Below are 25365 nucleotides of genomic sequence, written 5' to 3'. Positions count from 1 at the left end.
CACTCTTATTAATAATTCTAAGTCTGAGTACAATTACTTGGATGCCCTTTATAGGGCGGCCAGCACTAAAGAAATAATTAAAGAAAATAAAAGAAGGCCCATAACGCCCATAACTAAGAAACATAACTTTTAAATACTACTTAAAAGAAATAAAGAACACTAACGCCCATTCTCACTACACTCTCCCTCAAGCTGAGCATAGATGTCAATCATGCCCAGCTAGATTACATAACGTTGAAGCTTTGCCTTTGAGACTCCCTTAGTTAAAAAATCTGCTAGCTGCTCTTCAGATGCAATGAAAGGTTGCACACCTCTCCTGAAGCCTTTCTCTCCCATATAAAGTGTTGGTCTACCTCAATGTGCTTAGTTCTATCATGTTGAACTGAGTTGTGAGCAATGCTAATAATAGCTTGGTTATCACAATACAACATTAGTGGCTCGTCACATGAAACACACATCTCACTAAGGAGAGATTCAAGCCATAACAACTCAGAAACACCATGGACCATAGCTCTATACTCTACCTTAGTTGAAGATCTAGCAACCACTTATTGTTTTTTGCTTCTCCAAAAAACAATATTTCCAGCTACCATAGAACAATATCCAAATGTGGATCTCCTACCATCCACATTTCCTGCCCAATCAGCATCTATATATGCTTCTACCTTCATGTGTCCATGTTTAGAAAATAATAAACCCTTCCCGGGGGTTCCCTTAAGGTAGTATAACACCCTTTCTGCAGCAGAAAAATATTTGTCTCTGGGAGCATGCATGAACTAGCTGATGACACTCACAGTAATTTCTGAAACACTCCCCTATCAGCTAAAAGTTCTCCATCATTAACTAAGAGTTTATGATACACATCAATAGGGGTAGAGGTAGGTTTAGCTCCAAGTTTTCTAGTCTCAATAAGGTCTAGCACATACTTCCGATGACAAATAAAGATACCTTCCTTGGACCTAGCAACCTCAATGCCCAGAAAATACCGCAACTCCCCTAAATCTTTAATTTCAAATTCAGAACTGAGAAACTTCTTGAGAGCACTAACTTCTTCTATATCACTACCAGTAACCACAATATCATCTACATAAACTATAAGAAATGTCACCATAGTGCCTTTTCTCTTAACAAAGAGGGTATGATCTGATTGGTCTAAGTGTAGCCAAACTGAACAAGAACAGGTCTAAACCTATCAAACCAAGCACATGGAGATTGTTTCAGGCCATAAAGTGATTTCTTCAATCTACACACCTTATCCTACATTTCCTTGCCATATATACCAAGAGGAAGGGACATATATACCCCTTCAGTGAGATCACCATTCAGGAATACATTCTTAACATCAAATTGATACAGAGGCCAATCATAGCTCACTGCTAAGGATAAAAGAACTCTCACCGAAGTCATCTTAGCAACTGGAGAAAAGGTCTTAGTGTAATCTATCCCATATACCTGGGTATATCCCTTGGCAACAAGTCGAGCCTTATACTTCTCAATTGACCCATCTACATGACACTTGATAGTGAAAACCCACTTGCACCTAGCAGGTTCTTTCCCAGCTGGCAAGTCAACAATATCCCAAGTATTGTTTTTATGGATGATTGAGAGGAAATAGACTCCAATCTAGTGTGGCTAAGGCTTCTGAAATAGACTCCCAGCTGGCAAGTCAACAATATCCCAAGTATTGCACCTATTTCAATACTCATAGCATCCCTCCAATCTAGTGTGGCTAAGGCTTCTGAAATAGACTTTGGGATGGATTGAGAGGAAATGAAGGCTAGAAAGGCATAGTAGGATGGGGACAACAAGATGTAGGAAAGGTGTTTAGAAAGGCATAGTAGGATGGGGACTCAAGGGATCTCTCCCCCTCATAAGGATGGCTATAAAAACAAACCGACTCTACAAAGGTGACACCCATGGAAACAAACTAGGTGCCACTAATGGGATCAAAACAATAGTACCCTTTCTGTGTGGAGGCATAACCAATGAAGATACACTTTTGACCCTTTGGGTCAAACTTGTGTCTTTTGGAACTGGGAATGTGGACATAATAAGTGCAACCAAAGACCCTTAGAGAAATAGAGAAAATCTCAACATCAGGAAAGAGGACTCCGAAAGGAGATTAACCCCAAGACTTGAGAAGGCATGTGGTTAATAAGGTAGGTAGCTGTTATAACTGCATCACCGCAAAACTTTACAAAAATATGGGTAGCAAAAAGAATGCTCCTTGCAAATTCCACAATGTGTTTGTTTATCCTCTCTGCTACTCCATTTTGTTGTGGACTGCGGGCAGAAGAACTCTGATGAATAACCCCAAACTTCTCAAGATTGGAGGTAAGGTGCTTCTCAAAATATTCCTTAGCATTGTTTGACCAGAATATTTTGATGCGGGTATTAAATTGAGTATGTGTTCATGGAACTATTGCACAAGTTCGGCACTCCAGCCCGAGAGCGCATAAGGTAAATCCAAGTATATAGTGAAAAATCATCAATAAATAGGATGAAATATTTATACCCACCCATACACGGTAAATGGTAAGGCCCCCACACATCAGAGTGAACAATATTAAAAGGAATAGTTGGTCTTTTATTACTTGAAGCATAAGTGCTCTTACAATGCTTTGAGAACTCACAAGACTCACAATGAAGAAAAGGAAAAATGACCCAAACGACTATGACATAACATAATATGACTTGTGGACTGAAACAAATGCAATTATCTTAGGTTGTACTTGGCTCTGCTCAGGCATGTCTAATAGATAGATCCCATTTGCCTCATGGCCACTCCCAATCACCTTTTGAGATTCCATGTCGTGAAAAACACAATATGAAGGAAAAAATGTCACACTGCAATTTAGGGATTTAGTCAAATTACTAACTGAAAGCAAATTGGTATTAAGTTTAGGTACATGAAGAACAAATGATAAGGTTAGGGCATTAGAGGTCTTAATGTCACCCTTTCCCGTGATAGGGGTTGGGGAGCCATCAGCAAGGGATATCTTACCCTGTCCAAAAAGAAGTTGGTAAGAGGTGAATAACTATGAAACATTGGTCACATGGTCAGAAGCACTAGAATCAATTAACCAAGGGGTTTTATGAGTACCTGAGATAGAAGCATGATGCGTAGTGGCACAAATACTTGAGCGAGCATATGTAGAGGAAGGAATAGTCTCTGAAGAAACTGTAGCAGTGGACTCCAAGTGGATGATGATTCGGCCATACTTCTCATATTGAGCCCTAGCGGTTGCAAGTTGTTCTCCAACTGACTTTTCTCCACCCTATCCTTGTTCACCTTGTAAAGAGGTGGCTACATTTGCATTTCTACCTTTTCCACCATTTTATTTCTTGAATCTAGCAAGAACGAGCTCTGGATACAACTTCCAACATGTGTCTTTAGTGTGTTTAGGCTTTTTGCAGTATTCACAAATAACATCTTTCTTTCCAGTGCTAACCTTTGGCTTCATCCCAACATTAACATAGTGATCAACCTGCAGCTCAACAGACCGAACCTGTCTTCTACTCTCCTCATTGCTCACCATAGCATATGCCTTAAGCAAAGTCACCTCATCCTTTGCTAAAACATTCTGCCTCACAATATCATACTCTGAGTTGAGTCCAGTGAGGAACTCAAAGACCCGATTTCTCTCCACCAACCTCCTATATGTTTCTGCATCATTTGTGCAACCCCAAACAATAGTCTCCATCAGATCAATCTCTTGCCAACGAGATTTCAGCATAGAGAAGTAGACTACTAAGGGCTTCTCCCCCTGTTTAAGATTATTCACATCATGCTTCAATTTGTAGGCTCGAGCAACATTAAGCTTTTGGGAAATAGGTCTTTGTGACACTATCCCACACTTCTTTTGCAGTTTCCATCCGTAGGTAATGCTAACTAATGTGTGGTTGCATAGAATTCACTAACCAACCCACTACTGTGTGGTTTTCCTGCATCCACCTTTCATAGAGGATCATCCTCCTCTAGTTTCGTTTTGCTCCTGGTAACATAACCCCATTTTCCTCTACTACACACATGTATCTTAATAGATTGAGATCAAGCTAAATAATTGGTCCCATTTAGCTTCGCAGTAGCCATAACCCCAAAAAGATTCTCCACTGCCCCCCATGTCCAAACACAGAATCTACGGAATATTTGGTCTCTCCTCCAGTTGTCTCCATTGAGTAAACGGATGCAAATAAAATTCAAATTAGGGCTTTACTAGGCTAGATTCAATATTCTAAGCAAAGAACAACATTTCAACCCCCCAAAATTAGGGTTTCATAGGGTCCTGCGGGATTGGGAGAAGGAGAGAAACTTCAACCACCCCTTCCAGAGGTTCCAAAATTCAATCCAACCAAAATGACCCCTAATAAAGAATTCGAACCTCTCTCTAGCCCCCTTTCATCACTTTTATTAATAATTCTAAGTCTGAGTACAATTACTTGGATGCCCTTAATGGGGTGGCCAGCACTAAAAAAATAATTAAAGAATAAAAGAAGGTCCATAAGGCCCATAACTAAGAAACAAAACTTTTAAAAACTACTTAAAAGAAATAAAGAACACTAAGGCCCATTTGGCCCATTCTCACTACAATTTCCAATACAACTCCCACCAATATTTAACTTGATATACACCCATTGTTTGAAGGGGACGGTCCAAGAAGGAATTAAAACATTCTTAACCGAGGCTGAAGAAGCAATTTCCTTTCGATTCCTTAAGAAATCTTCCAATTCCTTAACTTGATATACACCCAATGTACTACTCTATTGAAGACTGTTACAGAACAAATCTGTACTGGTTTCAGCCCTAGATTAGCAAATAATAAAGGCAAAAGAAAGAGATAGAAGAGAGAAAGAAGAAAGGGAGGAAAAAATTGGTTCAATCTAGAGAAGCAAAGATCTTTTCTCTAGTCAGCCAGATTGTATTTATATGTTTCTGATTAAGTACATAAGGACTCTTATGCCCCTAATTAAGTATGGGACATATAACTTAAACTTGACATAATAGACATTACACCACACTAATAATATACTGAAAAGACAAAACTACCCCTATATAGTCAACTCTAACACTCCCCCTCAAGCTGGTGAGTATATATCATATAGTCCCAGCTTGTCACAAATGTAATTCACTCTTCCCCAACTCAACCCCTTAGTGAACAAGTCTGCCCATTGGTTTCCTATGTTTACATATTCAGTACTTATTACTCCACTGAGCACCTTCTCTCTCACAAAGTGAGAGTCAACTTCTATGTGCTTTGTTCTCTCATGGAAAACCGGATTAGATGAAATGTGGACTGCAGCTTGGTTGTCACAATAAAGCTTCATGGGGCGATCAATTGTATATCCCATCTCTTGTATAAGGTTCTTCAACTATACTAGTTCACATGCAGTGTGTGCCATGGTTCTATATATAGCTTCTACACTACTCCTTGCTACCACAATCTGCTTCTTACTCTTCCATGTCACCAAATTGCCTCCAAGAAAGGTACAGTACCCCATAGTCGACCTCCTGTCAGATATTAAACCAGCCCAATCAGCATCTATATATCCCTCTATCTCAAGATTTCCTCCATCCTTATATAACAAACCACGACCTAGAGCTCCCTCCAAATACTGGACAATCCTTAAAACTGCACCCCAATGTGGAACTCGAGGATTTTGCATGAACTAACTTACTACACTGACTACAAAAGATATATCTAGTCGAGTAATGGTTAGATAATTCAACTTCCCTACTAGCCTTCAGTACCTTCCTAGGTCCTCAAACTCCTCACCTACATCACTACTTAACTTGATATTCGGTTCTATGTGTGTTTCAACTGGTTTAGCACCTAATAAACTTGTCCCATCCAACAAATCAAGAACATACTTCTGCCGGCATAGATTAATACCATGCTTAGATCTCGTTACCTCTATCCCCAAGAAGTATTTTAACTTCCCAAGGTCCTTTGTTTGGAAGTGATCTTGCAAGAATGTCTTCAACTTGTTAATTCGTAATTTGTCATTACATGTGATGACAATGTCATCTACATATACCAACAACAAAATCTACCCAACAGACGAATCATAGTTGAATACTGAATGATCAACCTGACACTGTCTCATGCCAAAGTCTTTCACCAATTCATTGAATCTACTAAACCATGCATATGGAGACTATTTAAGTCCATAAATAGCCTTCTTGAGTATGCACACCTTACCATCCTCCCCCTAAGCAACAAACCCTAGTGGTTGCTCCATGTAAACCTCCTCAAGAAGGTCACCATGTAAAAAGGCATTCTTGATGTCAAGTTGAAATCAAGGCCAATCATACATAGCAGCTAATGAAATCAAAACACGGAATGAACTAATCTTAGCCATAGGAGAGGTCTCTGTGTAGTCAATGCCATATAGCTGTGAATACCCTTTTACCACCAACTGAGCCTTCAACCGCTCGACAGTACCATCTGGGAGATACTTGACAATGTACACCCACTTACAACCCACAACATGTTTTCCAAGAGGAAGAGTGGTGAGATCCCATGTATGATTATGAGCCAAAGTAGAGACTTCTTCCATTGCTTGGCGCCATCCTGGGGAGGTAAGGGCTTCTCAAACATTCTTAGGAACAGAAATAGAAGATAACAAGGAAACAAATTGCTGATGGGAGGTAGAAAGGTGAGATACCGAAACATAATTGGAAATGGGATGAAGAGTGCAACTACGTTTACCTTTCCGCAAAGCAATGGGAAGGTCAAGGTCGGAGAGAGGGGGCGAAACTAGTGCTAAGACAACTATCGGATTTGTTGATGGTGAAGAGATTGGAGAAGGAGCCAGTGCCTGTCGATGTGTATACACTTGTCTGATAGGTGGTCGTTCAGCACAGAACTGCACTAGAGACAACAACTGAGGTGCAACTGGAATGGGAACTAGAACAAGAGGGATGTGATCCGCAACCAAAACTAGAAGTGGAGGCAGAGAAAAAGATGAGACATTTTTCGATCCCCGAAAAAAAAATAAGAAACAGACTCAAAGAACGTAAAATCAACTCAAGCAAAAGAACATTGAGAACTAGGATTATAATACTTATACCCTTTTTGGGTTCTAGAATAGCCAAAAAAGACACACTTAGTAGACCGTGCATCTAACTTGTTCATTCTGGGCCCAAGATTATGAACAAAGCAGACACACCTAAAAAGCCTAGGAGTGACAGGGAAAGGAGACAAAGAGGGAAATAAGACGGTGAAGGGAGAATGACTTTCAAGGATAAACATGGGCATCCGGTTAATGAGAAAGCAAGATGTAAGTACAGCATCACTCCAAAAACGTTTGGGGACGTTTGTATGGTGTAAAAGGGACTGAACAGTTTCCAAGAGGTGGCAGTTCTTTCTTTCAATAACCCCGCTTTGTTGAGGGGTGTAAGTGCATGAGGTTTGACAAATAATACCATGTTGTTCCAAATATTGTTGAAAAGATGTATAAAAATATTCTCGACCATTGTCAGAACGAAGGATTTTAATAGGCACACCAAATTGAGTACGGATTTCAGCATGAAACTTTTGGAAATAGAAAACACTTCACTCCTTTCTTTCATAAGATAAATCCATGTCATCCTCGAATAATTGTCAACAAAAATTACAAAATATATGTAACCATTGTATGACACTATTTTAATAGGGCAAAAGACGAACCAAGAAATTCTGGGTTAGCCTAAACTGTTTATATTGGCTTTGATACCATGTTACAAAACAAATCTGTACTGGTTTCAGCCCTGGATTAGCAGAGAATAAAGGCAAAAGAAAGAGAGAGATAAGAGAAAGAAGAAGAAAACTGGTTCGATCTAGAGAAGCAGAGGTCTTTTCTCTAGTCAGCCAGATTGTATTTATATGTTTCTGATTAAGTACATAAAGACTATTCCCCTAATTAAGTATGGGACATAAAGACATTAAACCACACTAATAATATACTAAAAAGACAAAACTACTCCTATATAGTCGACTCTAACAAAGACCACTTCTATGATAGCTTCTTTAGTTCTTGCCTTTTCTGAGAATAATCGTGTATTCTTTTCTTCCCAAATAAACCAACAAATAGCAGCCCATACACACCTCCACAAAATCCTTCCTCTTTTCTTCATCCAGCTAAAAGTTGTAGAGGCAAACAAGCTTTGCACATTCGGTAGGGAGGACCACCTACACCCAAACAAAGAAACCAATCCCAAATATCTATAACAAATAAATAGGAGATTAATAAGCGAAAGCAAGTGTCACCATCAGCTTTATAGAGTATAACCCAATGAAGGGAAAAACAACTGTTAGGTCTCTTCTTTTGAAGCAAATTGGGCCCAATTATAGGGCCAACATTCTTCCTTCTTCATCTCCGAAGACACCCCCAATTCCCAAAGGACTTGGGTTTCCTAGGGAGATTCCATCAAAATTCAATTTCACCCTAAACTATAGCAGTGGGAACCAACTCTCCTGAACTATGGGAAAAGAGGAAAAGGAAACAACTAGAGCATTCCAACCTCTAATTAAATCAAGCAAGGAAAAGTCCTTGAAAAGTTGCAAAGATTTTAGCCAATATATAATCTTGATGGTAATGCCCTTGCCAAGTGCTTCCTTGGATTTTTCTTGCCCTTGGAAAATCCTATTTATTTCTCTCCTCACAAATTGACCATAGGATGACTGTCGTTATTCTCCATATCACCCTACCCCTTTTCTTTGGTTGCTAGAAGAAACTAGAGTCAAAAAGGTTCACACAAGGGGCATTCCACCTGCAACCAAAGAGAGAGGAGAACCAATCCCATAAGAAGCAAAAAGGACAGGAGATTAATAGATGAGTCACCGTCTCGCCACTCCTCAAGCAAAGGCTACAGACATGGGGATAGTCACCAATCTAGCCTTTTCTTTGAAGCACATCTATAGTATTGATCTTTTGGAGAACCACTTCCCATCAAAATGCCCTAAGCCCCTAACCTTTGGTGGAATAGGAGTACACCACACTTCTTTACTAGGAAAGGAGACAAGCACAACAGTAGGCCGAATTAAGACATTGAGAAATGAAGAGCAAGAGAAGAACCCTAAGGAGGACTCTGTCCAAATTCTATTGTCCGGCAAGGTTCAAAATTTCAATACGATACACCCCATCGGGCATATCGTATCGTATCGTATTGGTGGCTTAATGATATGCCCCTACAGGGGTCGTATCGGGGTCTGACCTGGTTCAGGGGGTAGACCAGCCTTAAACCTACCCCTCTGAATCAGTTTCAAAGAAAAAAGGGGGGAGCAAGCTTCAATACAGGCCGATACGCCCCTACCATCATATCGGCCTGTATCGACATTTTAAACCTTGTTGTCCGGGCAAAAATGATCTAGGAAAACTTAACTCAACAAAGTGAACAGTTCATCTACACAAGCCATTTCTGAAAGGTAATTATATCACTTACATTGGTTCAAAATGAAAGAAAAAAAAAAAAAAAAGCACATGAGAATGCATACATACAAATAAACAAAATATGGGAAGCCAACCCTTCCTATATATTTGCAATGTTGTTTCTCATATGGGGACTTTTATGTATTTTTAAGTAAAGGAGGGAAATGGCTGTAATTTTGAAATAAGTAGTATTAGGATTATTTAAGACATTAGATTAGTGTGGAATAACCAACTATGATGTAATCTCTTGTTTTCTCATAGTGAGCTTTCATAGATCAATAACAGAACTTCATTGAAATATGTATAATAAGTAATACATATAGCAGTGTACCAAGCACCTCTAAATATATAGATAGCCTTGGCAACCCACCTATATTAAAACATTTCATCTGTTTACAAAGTTCCCACCCTAGGGGACTAAGCTCCAATATATTTGACTTACTTTATCCTATGTTTTGCCAAACCATCAGCTATTTGGCTGATCTTGGTATTTATCTAAAAGTTGTTCTCACTCTGAAGCCAACATTTTGATTTCCCTTAAGATCCATTTGATGGATTCTCCATGCTGCATCCATCAAACTTCATTTTTATCAGATTTGATGTTGGAGGACACCTAGTTATTGACTAAAATTGTTGACCCAGGAGGATAATGCCACTTGCTTCCAATTCCTAATAGTATCATCAATTAAGGGTGCAACCATACAAAAAATCCATTATTATGATCCAACGTGCAACCTTAACCATAATATTTTCGATTCTGGCTTCTCTACTTTGATATAATATCATTGGTAGTAAAGGGTGCGAAAGCATCTGTTGCCCTGGTGCATCTCGACATTATCTTTCCTCTCTTTTCTGGTGGTGAGTGTAGAGAGATAGGGCCAAATGGGCGTAGCCCATCCTTATTTATGTTTTTTAAGTAGATTGATGAGCTGGCCACCCACTTAAGGGCAGACTTGTAATTTGATCAATTTTAGTAAGATTAATAAAAGTTAAGAGGTGTAAGAGGAGACCATTGAACTCTTCTTTTCTCCCTTCTTCTTTCTTTTTGTCTTCCTCTTCCTTTTCTTTCTTTGTTTAAATCTGAAATTATTTTGCAGAATTTTATTGGACTAAATCACATCTTGGTATCAGAGCAAGTCTTCCTTCCTTTTGTTTTTTCTTTCTTTTCCCATACACCTTTCGATTAGAAGAGTGTATGGAGAGATAAGTTGTTGATTGTTTAGAGAACTTTTATTCTTAGTTAGTAGAGGATTTGGAGAGTTAGAATCTGGTTGTAGATTGCCAAGAAAGTGAGGTTGCTGATTTTTTGCCCCCAAACCCTAGCTGACTAGAGAATTTCTCGTTAAGTTAAAGAGACAGTTTGGGTGTGTCTCTCAAGGTCTTTGGGGTTCCTTTTGATCTCCAGATTACTCAAACAATCCCAATCAGCCCCTCTCACGGTGGATGAGCAGATAGTGACTATTTATACCGGAACGAATGGGTATCTTGATTCGTAAGAAATTGGACAGGTAAAGAAATTTCTTGTTCAGTTACGTACCTACTTAAAAACGAATAAACCTCAGTTCCAAGAAATCATATCTTCTACCAAGACATTTACCGAGGAAGCAGAAGCCCTTTTGAAGGAAGCTATTCAGGAGCAGATGGAACGTTTTCTACTTCAGGAACAAACATAAAGAAATTGATCACTCTTAGTACAAGGTACAAGGGGAATCATTGATAAACGTCTCTGATTCAAAAAAATCTTTCTTGATATTAGAAATCTAAAAAAATAGATGAAAATAAATTGCGTCCAATAGGATTTGAACCTATACCAAAGGTTTAGAAGACCTTTGTCCTATCCATTAGACAATGGACGCTTTTCATTCCGATTTTGTTCTGTCGCGTTTTTCCTTTTACTATCTTATCTCCTGGTCGAAAAAAAAAAAAATCAGATTGGATGTAATGGGATAGAATTTAGGGAATAAAGATGCGTATTCAAATCAAAGATGTATGTATCATAATTAAGGAACCCGAACCTCAGGTAGAGCAACCGACCTCTAGAGAGGGGGTCCCATCTTCTTCTCGAGGTCGAGATCCAAACAACTTTGGCCCTTCCACGATGACCTCGGACAGATTGTTGTCCTTGGTAGCCCGTTACCGTCTCCCCGACACTCTTGTCTTCAGTATTCCTTTGGGTCAATACCCTTGGGTTCACGGTCATCACGAGCTCACAGTTTTTGAGGAGCAGCTCGTAGCTGGGTTGCGCTTCCCGCTCCACCCTTTCATTGGTACCTCTACAAAGGAAAAGGACATGAATTAGTACACAAAACGTTGATGAGGGGAACGTGTTAAAAGGCTAAGGAACCTCTCCTATCGAGGGGAGTAGGGTTGAGCCCCGCAAATACTAAGGGGAGCTCCTCCTCCACCAAGGGCTTGGCCTTGACCGTCCCCAACACGATCAGGTGCGCCACGGCAATGGCCTTCTCGTCCCGAAGTGGAGGGGGACACTTCTCCATCGTCGTACAGGCCACTCCCCACTTTGACCTAAACGACCAACCTTCGGGGCAGGAGATAAAGAAAAATTTGCCCTTCCAGTTGTGGACAGACGAGGGTTATTGACCGGCCTCCCCCTCCACGACTGTAAGTAGTACATGCTGAACTCGGAAGAGTGCTTCCTCGACATAAACATGGCGTGGATCATCTTCGGGGTCAACTCTACATCCCAAAGCTGAGCCCACACTAGCATGGCTATAAGAGTCCTAATGGAGTTGGGGACGAGTTTGCCAATAGTGATATCGTACCACTCTAGCAAATCGGAAATCAAAGGGTGAAGCACCATCCTTCAGAGGAAGATAAGCTTTGTTGGTCTCACAACAAATCTGGTAATGTTCACTGTTAACTCTTTGCTTGATATCTTGGTTGAAGACCAAGCTATCTCTCCCCATTGGGTTTGGACCTGGAAATCAAAAGCTCCCTCCAATACCACTTTCTTTGCTTGGGTTGCTCTAAAAGGAAAGCTTCCTATTATTAATGTGCTAAGGAAGAAAGGTATGGCCTTTGTTAATCATTGCTGCCTCTGTGGTTCAGATGAGGAATATATTCAGCACCTCCTAGTCTCTTGTAGCTTCTCCTGTAGTCTGTGGTCCCATGCTCTGCAGTTGTTTGGAATGAATTGGGTTGACCCTCCTGATGTGGGCTCCTTGTTTTACTCTTGGCAAGTTTAAGCCTTTAGTAGAAGGGGTATTGTAAAAATTCTCTGTTGAAATATCTATGTTTTATCTGCTGTATCTCTGTATTAATTCTCTTAATTGAATAAAATTCTCATTTTCACTGATCCAAAAAAAAGGTGCTTTGGAATTTTCCACCCTTGGCTTTATGCTTGTGCTTGTGGAAGGAGAGGAATGGCCGAGTGTTTGAAGATCAATCCTCCTCTCCTCTATTTAGAAGCTTTGTGCCAAGCTGGAAAGAACCTTGTTCAAATGGGCATCTGTTAACAGGATTTTTCAGGGCCTGAAATTTTCGATGTTTTCTAGACCATTGAGATAGTACTTTAGGGGATGATGATATTCCAATGTAAATTTTCTTATTTTCCTTCATCCTTGTAGCTCTTGGCTGTTGAGGAAACCTCTCCCTCACAGTCTACTTCCATTTTGAAATTAATGGATATTTACCACTTCTCAAAAAAAAATATTTTGTAACCAAAATGACATTGAATGCGTATATTAATTATTCATTTAGCAGTGAGATAAAAGAACAATGTTACACATAAGTATCCCTCAGGAATCCATGGAGTGTTGGAGTTAGGGGTATCAATGGACCAGTTTTGGGTTAGACCCCATCCAAATCAAAATCAATTTGAATGGATTGGGCAGACCAATAAAACATATTGAATTGGACCAGTCCAGTCCAAAGTATTTATTGGGTTGGATTGGACCTGGTCTATCCATGATGGATTTATATTGGATTGGATCGGATGGAACTGGTCCATTGATAGAAGATAAAAATGCTGGTGTCAATGGTGTTCAGGTTGGAACCAATCTAAGTTAAAACCAATTTGAACAGATTGAATGGTCCAGACATTGAATTGGACTGGTCCAAAATGGTCCGGAGTATTCATTGGATTGGATTGGACATGGTCCATCTGTAATGGACTCATATTGGACTGGATCGGATTGGACCATATCCGGTCCACTTGACACCCCTAGTTGGAGTCCAACAACATGTTGATCCATTTAGGAGAGTCCATGCAACACTGCCTAATAAACTAAATGGAATCTGCTACATGAAGTGATCTAAACTTTGTAAAGAACTATACAACCAAGATGGGTCCATTACCCAGTGCTGGTCCCACTAGGGATCTTGGGACAGGTGGGTTGGATATGGACCTAACCTCCATCAATTTTAGCTCAAAGTGACCACTCTCATACTCAAATCTACATTCTTGCACTTGTCAGCCAAAGATTTTACCACAGAGCAAGTAATGGTCTCTACAACCAAGACGTATGGTGCATTTAGAAAATTATTAGACATGCATTTTCAATGTTATTCTGATGACTAAGTATGGTGATAACTACATAAAATAATGCTTTGAAAAGCTAAAAGAACACCCACACTTCAAAAAAAAAAAAATAGCAGGAATTCTTAGATGACAATACATGAAAAATCACAAACAGAAACAGGAAGAAGGGATTAGGTCTATGGAGCATGTAAAACAGTGAATAGACAAACCTATATTACTCAGAGTTTCAGTATATACTGAAAGCCGCTGTGGTCGAGGGAGATTCTGTTTATCTTGTTGCTCATCACTTAGCTTTATACAGTTAAGGAGTGGTGTTTTCCATGATGGTCTAGAATCATCCTTAGCATTGCATATACTCACTAGCTTCTGTTCAGCATTTTGTAGTTGGCATGATCTATTTTCCTCTTTAATCCAGATTGCTGTCTGAACCTGCCGAGCAATGAGCTTCCAGCACATTGCTGAAGTCAGATTGACCAGTTTATCCCAAATCACAGGAAAATCTTTATCCTTTCTGTATGCAGGTGGTGCCGAATAGACAAAATACCCTTTAGGTCGCAAAAGACGATGCACTTCTTTCAGCAGCACACCATCTGTAGAAAATTATTAAAAAAAATCATTACAGATTATTGGGTAAATTGTGGTTCTACTAATACAAAAAAGAAATTGAGTCTAAAAGCCTTAAAAAATAGAATATGATGAAAGTATAAAAGCCTCTAAAACTGGAGCATTAATTGGCCATATAAGAAGTTTTAAGATTAATAAAATCCATATACATTTGAAGCAATGTGAAATGGGCCTATCTAGGTGAATCTTTACAGGCCGCATCCCTGATTATATACCAAATGAACATGAAAGGATGAGCTTCCATAGGCATCTGTTGACAGATGTTATTATATGTACTGTACACAGATTTAGTGCCTGCAGGGGTATTTTTGTAATTTCAATACCACTTGTGTTGTACGGCCAGTATAGTATAAATACAAATGCTTCACTCGCATGAAGCAAGTTCTTTTGAGGCATTAAGTCCGCCAGCCTCTTCTCTCTTCTTCCTTCTTCTCTTCCTCTTCTTTCCGGAAGAGATAAAGTGAGACTAGCTGATGGATCATACACTTCCATAGCTGGTCAGGGAACTCTCTCTCTTCCTCTCAGCCTTACACTTTCTGATGTTCTTCATGTTCCAAAATTTCCTATGAATTTGTTCTCAGCTAGTAGTGTTACAAATTCCTTAAACTGTTCTGTGACATTTTTCCCTTCCTATTGTGTGATTCAGGATCTGGCCTCGGGAAGGACGATTGGTAGGGGACGTATGGTTGATAGACTCTATATGTAGGAGAATACGGCTGGCCTTCATGTTACAAAGTCTATGAGTCAGTTCAGAAAGAGTAAAATGTATTTGTGGCATTGTTGCCTGGGTCATTTGTCCTTTGAGTCCTTGAAAATTGTTTTTCCAGAACTATGTAAGTCAGTGTCTGTTTTTGATTTCTCTTGTCAAACGTGTCAGTTAAGCAAGCATTGGAGAACTCATTTCCTTCAAAAAAATAGTAAATCTAAGTTTCCTTTTCACATTGTGCATTCTGATGTGTGGGGCCCTGTTACTTTACCTTCTGAGAGTGGCTATAAGTATTTCATTGCTTTCATTGACGATTATTCCAGATACACTTGGGTATACCCAATGCGAACCCGTGAGGAAGTACCAAAAATTATCCAAGATTTTCAGCGGATGATCTTCACCCAATTTCAGACCGAGATACAAATATTTCAGTCAGACAATGCAAAAGAGTTTTTTCATAGTGACCTCACGGAGTTCTTTGCTTCACATGGCTCACTTCATCGGAGCTCTTGTGTCTGCACGCCACAACAAAAAGGTGTGGCTAGAAGAACCGACACCTCCTTGAAGTGGCACGGGGTTTACTACTTCATATGAATGTTCCCAAACAATTTTGGCTTGAGGTTGTTCTTTGTTCTACATACCTCATTAACCGAATGCCCTCTCGTTGGTTAGAGTACAAAGCCCCACATCAGCTTCTCTTCCCTAAGGCCCCTCTTCTTTCTATCCCTCGTGTTTTTGGTTGTCGGTGCTTTGTCCAAAACCTATCTCCCACCTGGGGAAAATTGGACTCTCGTGCTATCCCGTGCATATTTCTTGGCTACTCATTCTCTCAGAAAGGGTATCGTTGCTTTGATCCTGTTTCTCGGAGATTCTATGTCTCCACGGATGTTACCTTCTTTGAAGATGAGCCCTTCTTTCTTGTTTCTCCTCAAGGGGAGTGTAGGCATGAGGAGAAACTGGTTCAGCTTCCTCCTCTTCCTAATCCTTCTCTTCCTGATCCTCCACCTTTCCGTATTTTTTCTCGTCGTCGTAAAGGCCAACCAAGTTCAAGAGCTATGGAGAATCCAGAAGCTGTACCTCAAGTGCCATCAAACTCCTCGGGGGAAGATCATACTCACTTAGGTAACTTGACTCCCAATGATGGTCCTGACCTCCCTGTTGCTAATGATCTTGACCTTCCTATTGCCCACAGGAAAGGTGTTAGGTTGTGCACCACTAAACACCCCATTTCCAACTTTGTTTCCTATGAGAACATCTCACCTTCATTCCATGCCTTCCTTACCTCCATTGACAGTACCCCTATTCCCAAGAATGTGGCAGAAGCTCTCTCAGTACCAGAATGGACAAATGCCATGAAGGAAGAAATTGATGCTCTTCATAAGAATGGCACGTGGGAACTTGTTGATCTCCCTAAGGGAAATGATCCAGTTGGATGTAAATGGGTGTTCACTGTTAAGCATGGGGCTGATGGAACCGTGGAGAGGTATAAAGCTCGCTTAGTGGCAAAGGGGTTTACTCAAGTATATAGAGTTGATTATGCAGAAACCTTTGCCCCTGTTGCCAAAATGAACTCTATTAGAGTACTTTTCTCTCTTGCTGCTAATCTGAATTGGGATCTACATCAGCTCGATATCAAGAATGCCTTCTTGAATGGTGACATTAAAGAGGAAGTTTCTATGGTTCAACCCCCCGATTTTCTGGCTCAAGGAAATGAACAGAAAGTGTGCAAGTTAAAGAAGTCTTTATATGGGCTGAAGCAATCACCAAGAGCTTGGTTCAGCAGATTTCATACTACAGTTCAGCAGAGGGGATACAAGCAATGTCAGTCAGATCACACACTGTTTGTGAAAAGGGGAGAAGGTAAAATGGCTGCCCTAATAGTATATGTGGATGACATAATTGTTACTGGTGACTGGAAGGATGAAATTCAAAGTTTGAAGGGTTTCCTTGCCACTCAGTTTGAAGTGAAAGATCTAGGACCTGCCAAATACTTCCTTGGAATTGAGGTTGCCCGATCAAGAAAGGGTATCTTTATCTCTCTTGTTTAAGGACACTGGAAAGATTGGGGTTAAACCAGCTGACTCTCCCATTGACGCCAACCATAAGTTAAGTGACAGCCAAGGTGAACCTCTTAAAGATGTGAAGCAATTTCAGAGGCTTGTAGGGAGATTGTTGTACCTCTCTATGACCTGTCCAGACATAGCATATGTTGTTGGTGTCCTCAGCCAGTTCATGCATGCACCTAGGACCACTCATCTTGAAGCAGTAGAGAGGATACTGCGGTATCTTAAGAAGTTCCCTAGTGCTGGCTTATTATTCCAGAAGCATGGACATTTGAGAGTTGAAATTTATACAGATGCGGATTGGGCTAGATCTCAAAGTGACAGAAGGTCTACTAGTGGTTACTGCACCTTTGTAGGAGGGAACCTTGTTACTTGGAGGAGTAAGAAGCAAACGGTGGTGCCTAGATCCAGTGCTGAAGCTGAGTACCGTGCAATGGCACATAGAGTAGCTGAAGGTATGTGGATAAAGAATCTGTTGGGTGAGTTGGGTTTTCCAGTGGACAAACCCATGACTCTACTCTGTGATAACAAGGCAGCTATAAGTATTGTTGCTAACCCGGTACTACATGATAGAACAAAGCACATTGAAGTTGACAAGCACTTTATCAGAGAGAAAGTCATCACAGGTGAAGTATGCACTCCATATATCAGCTCTGAAGACCAACTAGCAGACATCTTTACAAAAGGGCTAAACCATCCAGACATCAAGATCTCTGTGACAAGTTGGGCATGATTGATATCTATGCTCCAACTTGAGGGGGAGTGTTGACAGATGTTATTGTATGTACTGTACACGAATTTAGTGCCCATAGGGGTATTTTTGTAATTTCTATACCACTTGTGTTGTACGGCCAGTATAGTATAAATACAAATGCTTCACTCGCATGAAGCAAGTTCTTTTGAGGCATTAAGTCCGCCAGCCTCTTCTCTCTTCTTCCTTCTTCTTCTTCCTTCTTCTCTTCCTCTTCTTTCTCTTGCTCAACAGCATCTTCTCAAATCCAAGGAAACAGGAAAGTTTTCTATTCAAGAAACATACTAATACAAACTCACCAGCATTTTGCTTGCCTCCAATACCTGACCATCCTGGGTTTCCTATGACACACCCATCAAAGTTTAGCTTGAATTATTCAACATTGATAGGAACTAGGGGAACTGATCCTACCCACAACCAACCAATCTCCCATAATGGAACCTAAAGGAGACACCACCAAAGTAATCTATAGTGAAGAAGTGAAGAACTCTCGCCAAAATTTTGTGAACGACATCCTGCATATGAAGAGTGGTGGCTTGTAGGTACAGTGTCATAAGTTTGAATGAGATTCTAGAGAGGTGCCATCATCTTATGGTGTTTGTGTGTGGAAAGGAATCATTAAGTTTCATGAGTTCTCCTAGACTACCAGTTTCTTGGTAGGTGAAGGAATAATAGTTAGATTCTGGGAATGTGTAGACTACCAGTTTCTTGGTAGGTGAAGGAATAATAGTTAGATTCTGGGAATGTGTAGTGTGGAGAGGAGAAACTTAGCGATTTATGTCCAAGACTTTATAGGTTAAGCTCTACAGACATCATGGTCAATCCATGTTTTGAGAAGGGTGCAGGTTGTGTGGTGCCTAAAATTTAGGCAACCATTGCTGGATAGAGAAATTGGCAAATGCATTGCGATGATATTGAAACTAGAGATAAGGATTGAAGCCAACTCCCCAGAAATAAGATTGGCACTTAAATCAGTTTAATAGTTCATTGTGTCTAGAGTATAATCTAATTCCTCCTAGAGTTGAAGCCTTTCCCTGGCTTCTTGCTTTGAACAGCATTTTAACAGTTGATCTTGATCAATTGAAACCAAGATGATTTCAGATGCCAAATAGGTGTATTTGGTGAATGGGATAGGAAGAGAGTGTGAGCCACTTATTTATTCATTGTTATTGGTAAGATTTCATCTGAAACTTTTTCTTCACTATTGTTAATATCAGAAAATTCAATCCAACTTCGTTTTTGATAAATGATGATAGTTTTAAATAATGAACAGATTCAATCCAACTTTAATGTTGAAGTATGTCTGAAACATTTTACTTGCTAAAAGATGACAATATAAAAATAGAAATAGATTGCTCAGGTTTCTATTTAAACTAAATAACTGAAAATAAAAGTTTACCATTCTCATGCCAATCAACACGGCACCGGGAACAGTGAACCATTTCAAATGAGTTTGATGGAAAAGGTAGTTGTTTTGTGGCTAAAACAGAAATCATTGCACCAATTCCTCTCTCTAGGGCAAATTGAATCTGATTCTCATGGCCATCTTTTGGAGCAAAAGACATTGTTTGTATATCCAATGGAAGAAGGTAAGCTGAGAAACTGGCAACCCCACAACCAACATCAAGAACTTGAACCACCCCAGCTGAACGCAGATCACCTGTCTCATTGGTTGTCATATTTCCTAACCTGCATTCACCACACAATCCATTCAAATTGACACTAAAGTTAAAATATTTGGTAGCTATTTAGGTCTACAACCATGCACATTTAACTACAAATAATGAAGCAATAAAATAACAGATTAAATCTTGGTATGGTAGAATTAATGAAATTTAAAATTGCAACAACTAAACTACTAACAGAAACATGGAGGGATTTTTCATATTTTTATATAAAAAGCTATAGATGGCATGAGAAAACAAACTCTTCTGTAGCACATCATGTTGGCATACATATGAGATGCAAAGTGTTAGACAGTTTTGTATGCCCTTAGCTTCAATCAAAATGATGTACTTTATGAGTTTATTGTAAATGAATAAAGATACATATTTGATTCATGTTCCCTTGGTATGTTTCTGTGTAATACCCTTAAACTGGACACTTAATGAGACTCGTGTTAGTTTAGAATGTTCACAGCCAGTGGGTCGGTCTGGGGAGACCTATCCTGACAAGGCTGACACTGTAGTGCCACCAAGTCGGTTGGGGTGGCTTGTCTCAGCTGCCAGGGTGAGACCCTAGGCACATACAGTGTAAGATTAATTGAATCTTTGAACTGGACCAGATTTCCAGTATTGCCCTGGACCTTGGAGATTGATGGGCAAAACTGGAAAGTTACACCCGACCCCTAGACTCGATTATGATACTGCACTAGGTGTCGGATTGGGCTATCTTTGATGTACCAATCAGTGAGATCCTTAGCGGGGGTCAAAACCTGGGTATGTTGGGACAGTCCGAGAATTCATCTGAGTGGGTGATCATAGTGACAGGATCAGCCCCTTTGTCGGACAAAGGTAATGATCGGGGATGCACTCTCACTGATGGAAACCAAGACTGCCGGCAGCCGATTTCAACCGTTGAGATTTGTTTTGCAAAATATATTTTATATAAGATATAAAAGAATATATATATGGTTTCTAAAATGTTTGCAAGAAGGTTTTAATTCCCGGGATCCATATGAGTGGAGAGTGCAACACTGTTCCTTGCAGCCGAGGGAGAGGTCCTCTCTTGTCGGGCAGTGTATGATCATTATGGGCTGAGAGGTTAAGTGTAAGACCATTGAGGATAATGCCTGATGGGCTAATCTTGCATCTGCCCACAGTCCCTGGGTGTTACAAGGTGGCTTGGCCCAGGGACCACTTAGTGTAAGTGTTGGGCCCATAGAGCTCATTTGATGGGTTTCAGGGGGTACACTGTCTTCAGCAGTGCATTCGGCCAGGCCTTGTAACAAAGGCTGGGCTGAACCCATGTGGCTGATGTGTAGATCAATGCTTGGGTCCCACGCCATACAAGGAAGCCCAACTGGGCAGCAATTTGGAAGGTTTTTTGAGTACATAACCTTAATGGGCCTTAAGCCCATTTCGAACTGGGCTGATTTGATCAGTCATCTAAAGGGGGCGAATTCTGAAGTGGGTCAGCTAAAAGGATTGGGCTTAGACCCTATCCACTCAGAGAGTCCAAGATCTAAATAAGATTTAGATATGGAAACCTCCTAATTAGATTAGGAGACAGCTGATCTGATCTGCAAATAAGATAAGGATTATCCCTCATCATCAAGGGACTTCTAACCCAAATATGATTTGGAATTAGCAACTCCTAATCTGATTAGGAGCTGATCCCTTTAAGATTATAAAAGGGGAAGGGGGCGGCAACCTTGAACACAACAACAACATCAATAGCATTCTTCTCTTTAAGAAAGAGAGATTAAGAGATTTCCTGCATACTGCGAATTCTCTTCTGCCGCTACCTTCCTGCCATTGCCATTCCTTCAGTTCGATCTCCAGTTCTTGGGAGCAATCAAGATTGGATCTTGATTTCAATCTTTTGGGAAAAGATTGATTGGAGCTGTACTCACAAGCCGTCCAGTTGATTCTTGCGAAGGGTCAAGTTCTTTTGAAGAACATTGCTGATTCTGCTCCATCCTTCACTGCGCCATCTTCAGTGGGAGCTGATTTTGGATCCTTCCTTGGGCGTGAACACCTCCATTGGGAGATAGTATTTCTCCGTATCAGGTATTATCCTCTCCCACTCCTTTTGGTTCAGATCTGGTTCAGTTTATGGTTCAAGATTGACCCTTGAAAATATGATTTTCTAAATAGGGAATACGATTCCCAGTTGAAGGGAGAGATAAAATTTTTGAAATTCGCCCCTTATTCCGCAATCTTTGGGCGTCCATAGGATGGATCTCTCATCCCTTAAGAACTATGATAAACTTCATGAGAAGGAAAATAGCTTTTATATCTCCAAGTTTTTCATAGTAGGCCAAAAGTTCAACTTTCTCAAAAACATTCTAACAATGCACAAACAAGTAAATTGAAACATAACCACCAGCTTATAAGTTCTAATGTTTTGATCATGTTCTGCAGTTTCAACTACAACTTTTCATGCCACCAGATTTGAAGACAGCATTCTTCTATCTGGTGCAGAAGTGGCTTTTTGTCTTGCATCATACAGTGGCTATTTATTTATTTATTTATTTATTTATTTTTATAATTGAATTATAGTTTCTGTAGTGAGAATGGGCCAAATGGGCCCTAGTGTTCTTTATTTCTTTTAAGTATAGTGTTTAAAAGTTATGTTTCTTAGTTATGGGCCTTATGGGCCTTCTTTTGTTATCTTTAATTATTTCTTTAGTGCTGGCCGCCCCATTAAGGGCATCCAAGTAATTGTACTCAGACTTAGAATTATTAATAAAAGTGATGAAAGGGGGCTAGAGAGAGGAGTTCGAATTCTTCTTTTCTATCTTCCCTTCTTTTCTTCTTCTTTCTCTTTCTCTCTTTTTCTTCTTTCTTGCATTTTCTGAATTACTGTAGGTGTAATTTTCAACTTGGTATCAGAGCGGGTTCTCACTTTCGACTTTTTTCTCCTTTCTTTGCCCATACATAGTCTGTATGGAGAACTGATTGGTTGATCAACCAGCTACTTATGTAGCCCCATTAGAAAGGTTTTTGGAGAGTGTTGTGGAGGTTTTTCATCCTTAGTTGAAGCCCAGGGCAGGTTCTTGGAGATTTTTCCCAAAAACCCTAGATAACTAGAGAAACCTTGTTACAAGTTGTAGAGACAATTTGAACCAAGCGCTTGGGGATCAGAGGTAAGCCTTTTGATTTTTATTAGGGGCGATTTTGGTTGGATTGAATTCTGGAACCTCTGGAAGGGGCACTTGAAGTTTCTCTCTTTCTCCCCATCCCGCAGGACCCTATGAAACCCTAATTTTGGGAGGTTAAGAGGTTGTTCTTTGTTTAGAATAGTAAATCTAGCCAAGTAAATCCCTAATTTGAATTTCGTTTGCATCCGTTTACTCAATGGAGCAAACTGGAGGAGACCAAATAATCCTCAAATTTTGGGTTTGAACATAGGGGTCAGTGGAGAATCTTTTCGGGGCCGTGATACTATAAAGCTAAATGGGACCAATTATTTAGCTTGGTCTCAATCTATTAAGATACATGTGTGTAGTATAGGAAAATGGGGTTATATTACCGAGAGAAAGAAGAAAACGGAGGAGGATGATCCTACCTATGAAAGGTGGATGCAGGAAAACTACACAGTAATGGATTGGTTAGTGAATTCTATGCAACCACACATTAATCAGCATTACCTGTGGATGGAAACTGCAAAAGAAGTGTGGGATAGTGTCACAGAGACCTATTCCCAAAAGCTTAATGTTGCTCGGGCCTACAAATTGAAGCATGATGTGAATAATCTTAGACATGGGAAGAAGCCCTTAGCAGTCTACTTCTCTATGCTGAAATCTCTTTGGCAAGAGATTGATCCGATGGAGACTGTTGTTTGGGGTTGCACAAAGGATGCAAAAACATATAAGAGGTTGGTAGAGAGAAATTGGGTCTTTGAGTTCCTCACCGGACTCAATTCGAGGTATGGTATTGTAAGGCAGAATGTTTTAGCGAAGGATGAGGTGACTTTGTCTCAAGCATATGCTATGGTGAGCAGTGAGGAGAGCAGAAGACAAGTTCAGTCTATTGAGCCACAGGTTGATCACTATGCTAATGCGGGGATGAAGCCAAAGATTAGCACTTGAAAGAAAGATGTTATCTGTGAATACTACAAGAAGTCTAAACACACTAAAGACACATATTGGAAGTTGTATCCAGAGCTCGTTCCTACTAGATTCAAGAAATAAAATGGTAGAAAAAGGGTGGACTCTGGATGAAATGAAGGATTGTATCCTAACAAGAGCAATCCATTGGCTGAAAATTGTGGATATCTTTGATGACTTCTCCTTTGATGACTTGTGGAGGAATTGGCTAGTAATAGCTAACACTTCAACAAAGAATGATAGAATTTTGTCAGAATGGATTCCGCCTTTGGAAGGTGTCATCAAGCTGAACTTTGATGGAAGCAGCCAAGGCAACCCCGTGCCTTCAGGTATAGGGGGTATCCTGGGAAATAAGGACAGCAACATAATTTCCCTATTCTCGGGACCGGTGGGAGTGGGGGATTCCACAAGGGCAGAAATCCTAGCTGTAGTACAAGGAATTCAGATCGCCAACCAGCTTGGGGTGGAGCATCTCCTAGTTGAAGGGGACTCTCAGGTGGTAACATGGTGGCTCCTAAACTTGGATACCACCATTTGGGGCTACAAAAATCTCATCAAAAAAGTAAAGTGGTTAACCAGCAATATGAGAGTTGAGGTAAAATGGGTTAGTAGGTCTGCTAATTCTTTGGATGATGCTTTAGCCAATCAAGGGGTTTCTAGGGAAGATCTTTTTTGTGCTTCTATGTAAGTTGTTATTAATTTGGAAATCTGTACTTAACTAGCCCGGAGAGGTTGCAACTCGTGCCTTTCCTTGGGGACTTTGTACTATTGCCTATTGCTGATTAATAAAATTATTTCAATTATCAAACAAAAAAAGGGTTGACTCTGGAAAATGTAGAAATGCAAATGTAGCCACCTCTTCACAAGGTGAACAAGGATAGGGTGGAGAGAAGTCAGTGGGAGAACAGCTTGCAGCCGCCAGGGCTGAATATGAGAAGTATGGCCGAATCATCAGCCACTTGGAGTCCACTGCTACAGTTCCTTCAGAGACTATTCCTTCCTCTGCATATGCTCACTCAAGTATTCGTGCCACTACACATCATGCTTTTGTCTCAGGTACTCATAAAACCCCTTGGATAATTGATTCTGGTGCTTCTGACCATGTGACCAATGTTTCATAGTTATTCACCTCTTACCAACTTCTTTCTGGACAGGGTAAGATATCCCTTGCTGATGGGAGACATTAAGACCTCTAATGCCCTGACCTTATCATTTGTTCTTCATGTACCTAAACTTAATACCAATTTGCTTTCACTTAGTAATTTGACTAAATCCCTAAATTGCAATGTAGCTTTTTTTCCTTCATATTGTGTTTTTCAGGACATGGAATCTTAAAAGGTGATTGGGAGTGGCCATGAGGCGAATGGGATCTATCTGTTAGACATGCCTGAGCAAAGCCAAGTACAACCTAAGAGAATTGCATTTGTTTTAGAGTCCACTAGTCGTATTATGTTATGTCATAGTCGTTTGGGTCACTTGTCCTTTTCTTCATTGAGTCGGTTGTTTCCAGAGTTATTTAAATGAATTAATCTATCAAGT

The 25365-nt window shown here is 40.1% G+C and overlaps 1 protein-coding gene and 1 non-coding gene across 5 annotated transcripts in view; both read right to left on the bottom strand.

The window, feature by feature from the left end:
* Positions 1 to 25365, bottom strand: part of LOC104608861 (S-adenosyl-L-methionine-dependent methyltransferases superfamily protein) — a 66528-nt gene that overhangs the window by 23438 nt on the left and 17725 nt on the right. For all 4 annotated transcript variants that reach the window (XM_010274974.3, XM_010274975.3, XM_010274970.3 and 1 more), the window contains exons 3-4: positions 19453 to 19742; positions 14119 to 14499 (exon numbers count right to left, since the gene is read on the bottom strand). In XM_010274974.3, coding sequence (XP_010273276.1) covers positions 14119 to 14499; positions 19453 to 19742 — 671 coding nt within the window. The remainder of the gene's footprint in view (positions 1 to 14118; positions 14500 to 19452; positions 19743 to 25365) is intronic.
* TRNAR-UCU (transfer RNA arginine (anticodon UCU)) lies at positions 11196 to 11267 on the bottom strand. The gene has a single exon. It is a non-coding gene; the product is annotated as a tRNA-Arg (tRNA).

Source organism: Nelumbo nucifera, chromosome 7, assembly GCF_055504915.1.
Source record: "Nelumbo nucifera cultivar China Antique chromosome 7, China Antique-T2T, whole genome shotgun sequence".
Classification (NCBI taxonomy): Eukaryota; Viridiplantae; Streptophyta; class Magnoliopsida; order Proteales; family Nelumbonaceae; genus Nelumbo; species Nelumbo nucifera.
The sequence above is the reverse complement of the archived record's forward strand: the minus strand, read 5'-3'. Positions and strand labels throughout refer to the sequence as shown.